General features: G+C 45.8%; 2 protein-coding genes across 2 annotated transcripts in view; one reads left to right on the forward strand and one right to left on the reverse strand.

The window, feature by feature from the left end:
* Window positions 1-5,919, reverse strand: part of LOC143113480 (tumor necrosis factor alpha-induced protein 2-like) — a gene marked incomplete at its 3' end in the record, with an annotated part of 25,904 nt that extends 19,985 nt beyond the window's left edge. The window contains exon 1 of the mRNA XM_076275433.1: window positions 5,694-5,919. Coding sequence (XP_076131548.1) covers window positions 5,694-5,790 — 97 coding nt within the window. The remainder of the gene's footprint in view (window positions 1-5,693) is intronic.
* A 3,275-nt stretch (window positions 5,920-9,194) lies between these two features.
* The window catches only part of LOC143113474 (eukaryotic translation initiation factor 5-like), a 31,152-nt gene continuing 27,846 nt past the window's right edge, over window positions 9,195-12,500 (forward strand). The window contains exons 1-2 of the mRNA XM_076275427.1: window positions 9,195-9,242; window positions 9,516-9,671. The gene's annotated coding sequence lies outside the window, so the exon portion shown is untranslated. The remainder of the gene's footprint in view (window positions 9,243-9,515; window positions 9,672-12,500) is intronic.

The following is a 12,500-nucleotide window of genomic DNA, read 5'->3' on the forward strand; positions in this document are numbered from 1 at the left end:
ACACGCCCACAATACAACAACTAGCCACACACATGCCCACAATACAACAACTAGCCACTAACTAGCCTCACCCCCACAATACAACAACTAGCCACACGCCCACAATACAGCAACTAGCCACACGCCCACAATACAACTAGCCACACGCCCACAATACAACAACTACCCACACACCCACAATACAACTACCCACATGCCCACAATACAACAACTAGCCACTAACTAGCCACACGCCCACAATACAACAACTAGCCACTGACTAGCCACACGCCCACAATACAACAACTAGCCACTGACTACCACACGCCCACAATACAACAACTAGCCACACGCCCACAATACAACAACTAGCCACTAACTAGCCACACGCCCACAATACAACAACTAGCCACTAACTAGCCACACGGCCACAATACAACAACTCTCCACACGGCCACAATACAACAACTAGCCACACGCCCACAATACAACAACTCTCCACACGCCCACAATACAACAACTCTCCACACGGCCACAATACAACAACTAGCCACACGCCCACAATACAACAACTCTCCACACGCCCACAATACAACAACTAGCCACTAACTAGCCACTATCTAGCCACACGCCCACAATACAGCAACTAGCCACTAACTAGCCACACGCCCACAATACAACAACTAGCCACACGCCCACAATACAACCACTAGCCATACGCCCACAATACAACAACTAGCCACACACATGCCCACAATACAACAACTAGCCACTAACTAGCCACACGCCCACAATACAACAACTAGCCACTAACTAGCCACACGCCCACAATACAACAACTAGCCACTGACTACCACACGCCCAAAATACAACAACTCTCCACATGCCCACAATACAACAACTAGCCACACGCCCACAATACAGCCACACGCCCACAATACAACAACTAGCAACTAACTAGCCACTAACTAGACACACGCCCACAATACAACAACTCTCCACACGCCCACAATACAACAACTCTCCACACGGCAACAATACAACAACTAGCCACACGCCCACAATACAACAACTCTCCACACGCCCACAATACAACAACTAGCCACTAACTAGCCACTAACTAGCCACACGCCCACAATACAACAACTCTCCACACGCCCACAATACAACAACTCTCCACACGGCCACAATACAACAACTAGCCACACACATGCCCACAATACAACAACTAGCCACTAACTAGCCACACGCCCACAATACAACAACTAGCCACTAACTAGCCACACGCCCACAATACAACAACTAGCCACTGACTACCACACGCCCAAAATACAACAACTCTCCACATGCCCACAATACAACAACTAGCCACACGCCCACAATACAGCCACACGCCCACAATACAACAACTAGCAACTAACTAGCCACTAACTAGCCACACGCCCACAATACAACAACTAGCCACTAACTAGCCACTAACTAGCCACACGCCCACAATACAACAACTCTCCACACGCCCACAATACAACAACTCTCCACACGGCCACAATACAACAACTAGCCACACACATGCCCACAATACAACAACTAGCCACTAACTAGCCACACGCCCACAATACAACAACTAGCCACTAACTAGCCACACGCCCACAATACAACAACTAGCCACTGACTACCACACGCCCAAAATACAACAACTCTCCACATGCCCACAATACAACAACTAGCCACACGCCCACAATACAGCCACACGCCCACAATACAACAACTAGCAACTAACTAGCCACTAACTAGCCACACGCCCACAATACAACAACTCTCCACACGCCCACAATACTACAACTGTCCACACGGCCACAATACAACAACTAGCCACACGCCCACAATACAACAACTCTCCACACGCCCACAATACAACAACTAGCCACTAACTAGCCACTAACTAGCCACACGCCCACAATACAACAACTCTCCACACGCCCACAATACAACAACTCTCCACACGGCCACAATACAACAACTAGCCACACGCCCACAATACAACAACTCTCCACACGCCCACAATACAACAACTAGCCACTAACTAGCCACTAACTAGCCACACGCCCACAATACAGCAACTAGCCACTAACTAGCCACACGCCCACAATACAACAACTAGCCACTAACTAGCCACATGCCGACCATACAGCAACTAGCCACACGCCCACAATACAACAACTAGCCACTAACTAGCCACATGCCCACAATACAGCAACTAGCCACTAACTAGCCACACGCCCACAATACAACAACTAGCCACTAACTAGCCACACGCCCACAATACAACAACTAGCCACACGCCCACAATACAACCACTAGCCACACGCCCACAATACAACAACTAGCCACACACATGCCCACAATACAACAACTAGCCACTAATTAGCCTCACCCCCACAATACAACAACTAGCCACTAACTAGCCACACGCCCACAATAAAGCAACTAGCCACACGCCCACAATACAACAACTAGCCACTAACTAGCCACACGCCCACAATACAACAACTACCCACACACCCACAATACAACTACCCACATGCCCACAATACAACAACTAGCCACTAACTAGCCACACGCCCACAATACAACAACTAGCCACTGACTACCACACGCCCAAAATACAACAACTCTCCACATGCCCACAATACAACAACTAGCCACACGCCCACAATACAGCCACACGCCCACAATACAACAACTAGCAACTAACTAGCCACTAACTAGCCACACGCCCACAATACAACAACTCTCCACACGCCCACAATACAACAACTCTCCACACGGCCACAATACAACAACTAGCCACACGCCCACAATAAAGCAACTAGCCACACGCCCACAATACAACAACTAGCCACTAACTAGCCACACGCCCACAATACAACAACTACCCACACACCCACAATACAACTACCCACATGCCCACAATACAACAACTAGCCACTAACTAGCCACACGCCCACAATACAACAACTAGCCACTGACTACCACACGCCCAAAATACAACAACTCTCCACATGCCCACAATACAACAACTAGCCACACGCCCACAATACAGCCACACGCCCACAATACAACAACTAGCAACTAACTAGCCACTAACTAGCCACACGCCCACAATACAACAACTCTCCACACGCCCACAATACAACAACTCTCCACACGGCCACAATACAACAACTAGCCACACGCCCACAATACAACAACTCTCCACACGCCCACAATACAACAACTAGCCACTAACTAGCCACTAACTAGCCACACGCCCACAATACAGCAACTAGCCACTAACTAGCCACACGCCCACAATACAACAACTAGCCACTAACTAGCCACATGCCGACCATACAGCTACTAGCCACACGCCCACAATACAACAACTAGCCATTAACTAGCCACATGCCCACAATACAGCAACTAGCCACTAACTAGCCACACGCCCACAATACAACAACTAGCCACTAACTAGCCACACGCCCACAATACAACAACTAGCCACATGCCCACAATACAACAACTAGCCACTAACTAGCCACACGCCCACAATACAACAACTAGCCACACGCCCACAATACAACCACTAGCCATACGCCCACAATACAACAACTAGCCACACACATGCCCACAATACAACAACTAGCCACTAACTAGCCACACGCCCACAATACAACAACTAGCCACTAACTAGCCACACGCCCACAATACAACAACTAGCCACTGACTACCACACGCCCAAAATACAACAACTCTCCACATGCCCACAATACAACAACTAGCCACACGCCCACAATACAGCCACACGCCCACAATACAACAACTAGCAACTAACTAGCCACTAACTAGCCACACGCCCACAATACAACAACTCTCCACACGCCCACAATACAACAACTCTCCACACGGCCACAATACAACAACTAGCCACACGCCCACAATACAACAACTCTCCACACGCCCACAATACAACAACTAGCCACTAACTAGCCACTAACTAGCCACACGCCCACAATACAACAACTAGCCACTAACTAGCCACACGCCCACAATACAACAACTAGCCACTAACTAGCCACATGCCGACCATACAGCAACTAGCCACACGCCCACAATATAACAACTAGCCACTAACTAGCCACATGCCCACAATACAGCAACTAGCCACTAACTAGCCACACGCCCACAATACAACAACTAGCCACTAACTAGCCACACGCCCACAATACAACAACTAGCCACACGCCCACAATACAACCACTAGCCACACGCCCACAATACAACAACTAGCCACACACATGCCCACAATACAACAACTAGCCACTAACTAGCCACACGCCCACAATACAGCAACTAGCCACACGCCCACAATACAACAACTAGCCACTAACTAGCCACACGCCCACAATACAACAACTACCCACACACCCACAATACAACTACCCACATGCCCACAATACAACAACTAGCCACTAACTAGCCACACGCCCACAATACAACAACTAGCCACTAACTAGCCACACGCCCACAATACAACAACTAGCCACTGACTAGCCACACGCCCACAATACAACAACTAGCCACTGACTACCACACGCCCACAATACAACAACTAGCCACACGCCCACAATACAACAACTAGCCACTAATTAGCCACACGCCCACAATACAACAACTAGCCACTAACTAGCCACACACCCACAATACAACAACTAGCCACTAACTAGCCACACGCCCACAATACAACAACTAGTCACACGCCCACAATACAACCACTAGCCACACGCCCACAATACAACAACTAGCCACACACATGCCCACAATACAACAACTAGCCACTAACTAGCCTCACCCCCACAATACAACAACTACCCACACACCCGCAATACAACTACCCACATGCCCACAATACAACAACTAGCCACTAACTAGCCACACGCCCACAATACAACAACTAGCCACTGACTAGCCACACGCCCACAATACAACAACTAGCCACTGACTACCACACGCCCACAATACAACAACTAGCCACACGCCCACAATACAACAACTAGCCACTAACTAGCCACACGCCCACAATACAACAACTAGCCACACGCCCACAATACAACAACTAGCCACTAACTAGCCACACGCCCACAATACAACAACTAGCCACTAACTAGCCACACGCCCACAATACAACAACTCTCCACTGGCTGGCGGCAGCCAATGTGCCACATGTTGAACCCCGGATCTGTACATGCCCTCCTGCAGCAAAGAACATCACCAACAGCGCAGCCTTGTTGAGCACTAGCGCATGATTTAAACTGTTTATGTTTTACTGTATTTCTTTGCGTTTCACTGTAGTTCTTTAAAGTAAACACACCATCTCAACCACGCGTGATTCCAGGCAACATGTTCAATCTCAACCAGCAAGATGAGCTGGAGCTTGTGTAGTCTTCACGAGGGCTTTCTCTGGAGCTTGTGTAGTCTTGACGGGGGCTTTCACTGCTATGACAGTCTTTTCTAGAATGGCAGCCTTGTTCTACGCTCACATTCTACCTGATCCTGGTGTCATATTCCACCTAGTCCAGACTCAAACACACCCAACAATAAGTGCGATGGCTGGCCATGTGTGTGTGTGTGTGTGTGTGTGTGTGAGAGAGAGAGAGAGAGAGAGACAGGCTTACCTTTCATGACTAGACTCTTCTCCTTCCTGACGAGAGGCTCCCTCGCAGCCTTTCCTGACCGCCGAGGCCACAGACTGACCTTCCTGGACTTCAGCATGCTGCACACACTCTCCTGTAGGGCTATCAGACTGCTCTCACACTCTCTTGCACTATCGGAGCTGAAGTAAACGCCTCAAGCTGTCACACAGGTCTGTGGTGAGATGTGTGTGTCTAGGAGGCATACCCACATGCACCACACCCACAAACACACACACACATTTAGGGTATTTCTGAGGTTCAAACTCTGAGTGGAGAATAAAGGAAGAACATGGTGTATTTTTGGGGGACTTCCCTGCACACACCCCACACACAGATACACACTCACACACACACACACACACACACCCTCTCCTCCAGCCTCAGGTTCCTACACTGGCCACGGATGCAAATAAACACCCAATCAGCAGGAGAGAGATATATATGTATGTTTCTGTGTTATTATTGTTATACTGTGATATAGTGTACACTTATGTCTATGTCTACACACACACAGTTTTTCTGTCTTATTCCATGTTCCCTCCATACTTTGTATGACTGCTTTGGCAACACGAATGTCTTATTTGTCATGCCAATGAAGCATTTTGAATTGAATTAAAGAGAGAGAGAGAGAGAGAGAGAGGGAGAGAGGGAGGGAGAGAGAGAGCAGGGAAAGTCCAGCAGGAGAGAGAGAGAGAAAGAGAGGGAGGGAGAGAGAGAAAGAGAGGGAGAGAGAGAAAGAGAGGGAGAGCAGAGGGAGAGAGGGAGGGAGAGAGAGAAAGAGAGGGAGAGCAGAGGGAGAGAGAGAGCAGGGAAAGTCCGGCAGGAGAGAGGGAGAGAGAGAGAAAGAGAGGGAGAGCAGAGAGAGGGAGAGAGAGAGAGAGCAGGGAAACTCCAGCAGGTGTAAGTGGCTGCTGTTATCCCCTTTTGCCTGTTTCCTCTACATCACGTGATTTCCTCTCTGTCTCTTCCACAGAGCTCCGCCTGCAGGCTGAACGTGTGTGTACAGTACTACGGCCCTGCATATCTGTGTAACGATATCATCATCATCATCAGCAGGCTAAACGTGTGTGTACACTACTACTGCCCTGCATATCTGTATAACGATATTGTAGCGATCTCACCCTCAGACAAGAATCACCATTGGCCAGAACTGCCATCTATTGGAACAGGAAGACTCATACACACACAGACAACTACAAAGGGCAACATAGGGGTAGTCTCAGCCGCACATGCTACACACAATAAGGGTTTACCACACACATCAACACGAGGATAAACACATGAGGTACAACCAAAGAGACTAACACGCTAACAAATACACAACATGGTAAACGTAACTACAACTATTATAATCGACATTACACCTTATAGCATTCACTCGCACTGCATTCTGGGAGACACTCATTCAAAGTTAAACATGTACATCCACCGACGCTACAATATCATCAACAGGCTAAACGTGTGTGTACACTACTACGGCCCTACATATCTGTGTAATGATATCATCAGCAGGGGAGCGTTTGAATGAGTGAATGAGTCAGCTGAAATCAGCCCATTACTGCTGCATTACTCTCATACGAGCCTTTACTGAGTTAGGAGAGCAGACTGAGTGCCATACGCAGAGGGAAGAAGTGCTTCAAATGGTGTTTTCTCAATATTTACCCCCATTATCCCCAAGACTTTTTTTTGTTATTTACTATATGCAGTGTTGGGAGGGTTACTTTCAAAACGTATTCCGTTACAGAATACAGAATACATGCCCAAAAATGGAATCTGTAACGTATTCCGTTACATTACTCAATCTGAGTAACGTATTCTGAATACTTAGATTACTTTCGCATTGAATTGCATTTTATAAGTGTAGGAATGCGGCCATCAAATCCTGCTTAGGCCTACTAAACAGGCCTATTCTGGTGCGTTCTTCTGTTCCAAATGGCTGAAGTGTTAGGCCCACATAGGAGAATGTAAAGTCAACTAAGCTACCTGATACAACTTTAAAATAGCAAGGTGACCACTAAAACTACAGCAGGGGACTAGGCTAATTAAAACAAACAAAATATATAGGCTAAGGGCGTAGCCAGAAATTATAATTAAGGTGTGCCTGTGAGATTTTTCGGCATCAACCCAGTACAAGTGAGGGGCGCATATGACAGGTGGAACGCAAATGACCTGTAAATGTAAACACTATGGGCTACTGTATATCAGTGCTCTCAAAATGAACGTGATCGCGTAATGACAATCAAAAACCGCACGTTAAAATATGCTAGGCCTACTCGCAAGAATAATTCTTCAGATGCTGCACCATATAATTCATTTTAAAACGTAAATGTAGATCTAATTAGAAAAAATAATAATCCATTAAGCTATTTTAAGTTAGAATAAAAAACTTAGAATGCAGTGCACTGCCTATTTTAGAGATTGGTTTTATTGTAGGTCTAAATCAACATGTGAACTAGGCTTTTCTTAGCAAACTGTGTAGCCGATTGGCCGAAGTAGACTGAGCTATTAATACTTGGGAAAATATCCTTTGAACAGACATCAGGAACCACGATCAGTGAGGAACAGGAGTTACCTCCACTTACTTTACTCCTAATTTGCTGTGCAAACAGTCATTTCAGGGTCTCCGATGACGTGTCCATAATGCGCACTGGCTGCGTTTTGAGGCTAGTGAAAGACGGCGGGGCTTGGATTTAAACATGTAAACAATTTCATCATAGATTGCTTTCAGGAGCTTCTGGGAAATGGAGTTGCCTTAATTTATTTAGAGAGTGAACAAACTTATGAAACAAAGAAGTATCGTCATGTAATCCATTGATTTCAACAATGTAACTGTATTCTAAATACCAACTATTTAACTTGTAACTGTATCGGAATACAGTTACTCATAATTTGTATTCTGAATACGTAACGCCGGTACATGTATTCCGTTACTCCCCAACACTGACTATATGTGACATTAAAAAAAAACAATCCTAAAATATTAAAGCAGCAAAGTTTGTGAAACACAGAATTCAATGTCACTGTTAAATCGTTTGGCCACGACTGTATGTATTATTGAAATCAGTTACATAAAAGTCATTTTGTGTCAGAATATCAAAAGAATGAGATATGGAACAGATCACTGTTTCACCCATGGTGAAAGTGTCATTTAGTAACTCTGCATCTCCCAGTCTTGGAAGAAGGGTTTATATTCACAAAGATACACAGTTGTCCCGCATCACGCAGTGTCACAATTGCGCATTTCCCATGGGCTTCTTTTCGAAGAGTGACCCAGCACCAAGTTCACTTATAGGCCTATTATATAATCTATAAATCTCTGTTGCGCAGTGTTGCGTGAATCAGGCCTCACACACAGTACATCAATGAAAGTCTCACGATGACTGACATCCATATCAGCGAATGAACAGTGTCACATTTGACAGGAGTAAACGCGTTTGACCAATCATGCGCTGGAGGTGAGGGCTCAGCGAGTAAATCCATTGACTGGCGTTAGGTTCGCATTCGCAAGCATCGAGCACGAAGGTTCTAGAGGTAAGAGTTGCACTTCCACACGCTCCGTGATACTAAACATAGCACACTGCGTTATGCTGTGAATGATTCCGGAGTGTCAACTGCCGCAACTGACATATGTAAAAGTCTGCTTGACGTATCGTTGAATTATTTGGCTATTTTTATCATGAACAAAAAAAGAGTGGGCGACATCATTATCTAGGCTAACTAACGTCACCGTGCGTAATTTAGCTGCGCTAACATGTAACTGTCAGTGTTACCCGACAATTAATGACTGCATTCCCTCTCCTCAAGATATATGATACCCTGGTTGGAGGAGTTTCATCGCCTGGACGGCCTGACCTGACAGCTCTCATCCTTACACCCTAGATCACGACTCCAACCTTCAGTACCGTCAGCTGCGTCGCAGGGCGACTCGCGGTGTGTTTATGTCTTTAATCTACGGAAACGGTAAGGATCCACGGCACGTGATGTGTTCCTTAGAATATATGTATGCCTTGTCCAGCTTGTATGCATTTTGTGTGAATTTGATACGTAAATATGAGCAGTATAGATGGTTAAAATGGCGCCCCTGAGTGCAACATTTGCGAGTGTGGTGAGGTAGCGTTGGCTAGCCTAGCCAAATCGTGACGCACTCTGCGCCACTGTCCGCTGTGTGTGTGTGTGTGTGTGTGTGTTAGACTTGTAGTCAAGACCGCCTAAACCGAGACCAAGACACTACCAAGACCAGAGGGTATCAAGACCGAGACCAAGACGAGACCAAGGCCAAGACAGACTGAGTCAAGACCAAGACAAAGTCGAGACGAGACCGAGACCAAGACCGAGACCAAAAAAAAAAAAAAAAACAGCTAGCGAGCTAGTGTTACCAAAGTCCTTTTAGGCATGTCCCTCCACTCGGCGGCCATATTGCAACGCTTTTTGGGTACTCATCGGGCATCCTATTCAGCAGAAATGCGCGTGCGCAAGGCTTCACCACACCAACCGTGCTCCAGTGTCGAGTTCACAACACATGATTGGCAGAATGTCTGCACAACACAGCACATAATTGGCTCAAAGTAGTCAACTCACACCACATGATTCGCTCAATGTATACACATGTCGACATTTTGGCGAGGAAGGGGTGGGATATGTGTAGACAACGGCCATATTGGCGTTGCAAACTAGCCCCATGCATTTCTATGGAGGATTTTTTGAGTGCTGTGTCTCCACATTAGAAAGTCTCTGGTGTTACACCATAACTTGCATCAATTGAATAAGAGCAGCATACTGGGGCAGGGTTCTCAAGTTTTGAGCTCAGCTTGGAGTGAGATTGGGGGGGGGGGGGGGGGGGGGTGCACTCACTCACTAATTATAAAAAAAATTGGAAAGAAGCATTAACCCTTTGAGACCTTGAATTTGTCATTGTAATCTATACATCCTATATCTTGTTTTTGTCTGGGAAAGTATAATGCATAGCCTATGTCTCTTATGTCAGCCTTATCAAGGGAAACCATTTGTTTTTTTATGTCACCAGGAAGCATGTCAGTAGAAATAACTTTTCATATTTAGGTGGGATAGATTGGAATCTTGAAATATAATAATCGTGACGCTGGGATATTCTAATTTACGAGATGTAGGCCTATATGTACTGAGTGAGACAAATATTTTATTTATTAGGCTAATTGCTTTATTCACTTGAGTAGCCTATATTGTCACTGAATCATTAGACTAAGCATGTGCATGCCGAAACCGAGGACAGCAAGTTCATTATACATTATGGTGGTTGGCAGGTCATTGTCTGCAGCAGTCCTGTATGTTTAGAAAAAAATGTAGGCCTATGTGTTGACATGGTCCATGGAGGATCAGATGGGTGTCCCGGGACCTGATGAACACGGCGCTAAAAAGCACAAACGAGTGCGAAAGTTGCAGCCGTGACGACAGGGAAAGTGCCGGCAGCCACGAGAGTGATTGGTCGTGTAAAATGAACGTTGCTGATGTCTGGCTTACACAAAGCTATAACGACACAATCATTAGGTTTTCTTAATGACCGACAGTTTAGTTTAGTTTATAGATAAGAAATAATTTTGCAATAAAGTAGGCTAGGCCAAATGTTCGTGAAAAGGCTTGATTTACACACCCTGTAAAGTACCATAAGTAGGCTGGTTTACCAAATGACAGACAGTTGAATTTCTGAATAAAAAGAATGTTGGTGCAGTTTTGAAATCTTAAACGTGTAACCCCACACAAGCATAACGTGGTTGTAGGGAGGGGATGTGCGATTTTGGAATTTTACCCGGATACAACGAATAGCCTACTATTTTTTGATTGGATGTCGGTGGCTATTTATTTTTTTGATTTTGCTGGTGAGTGGTGCGCTAGTTCTGAACCCTGCGAGAAATCCTCTCGTATCCCTGCGCCTCCTCTAATAATTATGCAGATACCTTGACATCCCTAGTAATATTTCTGCGTGAGAAATGCAAGGTGTGGTGTGTGAGCGTGTGAACTTGTTGAATTGCGTGTATCTCACGCCCATTGCGTGAGACATGAGAACCCTACTGGGGTAAGAGGTTCAGTCCCAGTTTAAATTCAATTTAAGAAGGTATTATTTCAACTACAGACAGAACAATGCAGAGACAGAGCATGTCATGAATGTGTGTGACTGTGAGCTCACTCACTGTAAATGTTTTCGTAGACTGGGTGAGATAAACTATGTAGGCTATAGCAATTGCATGACAATGATGAGAGAGAGAGACTTTGCAAAACTTGCATTTTGCAGAATGCTTCTTTCTTGCCCCTGGACTGCAAATTTCTTTATGTTCCGTGAATGCAAATTTAATGATGGCGGAATTCGCTGACATTATTATTACTAGGTCTGACTGAGACTGACAGCTACGACGTAAACCTAACGTTTCGCGCTGGCTACACTTGCGTCTTTTGATTGGATGAGCGCCAGTTTCTTAATCACAACAAAATACATGTATGTCATTGATTGGTTGCATTTGAAAGGTTGCATTTGAAGGGCGTGAAAGGCGAAATAATTTAATGTTGCATTATCGAATGTTATGTTTTGTATCATGGACATATTTGTTGCAAATCTCCTGACCACTATGTCGACCTGAGACCGCAAGACCAAGACAATGAGACCAAGACAAGACCGAGGGATCCGAGACCAAGACAAGACCAAGACCAAAGACGGTCGAGACTGTGACAAGACCGAGACCACGTAAAAGTGACCAAGTGACCAAGACCGGTCTCGAGATATCCAACTCTAGTGTGTGTGTGCTGAAGTTTGTTCGTCAT

Source organism: Alosa pseudoharengus, unplaced genomic scaffold (genome assembly GCF_046254945.1).
Source record: "Alosa pseudoharengus isolate Yale_2024_CS ecotype anadromous, Long Island Sound unplaced genomic scaffold, YU_APseudo_1.1 YU_APseudo_1.1_scf_82, whole genome shotgun sequence".
In the NCBI taxonomy this organism is placed as follows: domain Eukaryota; kingdom Metazoa; phylum Chordata; class Actinopteri; order Clupeiformes; family Clupeidae; genus Alosa; species Alosa pseudoharengus.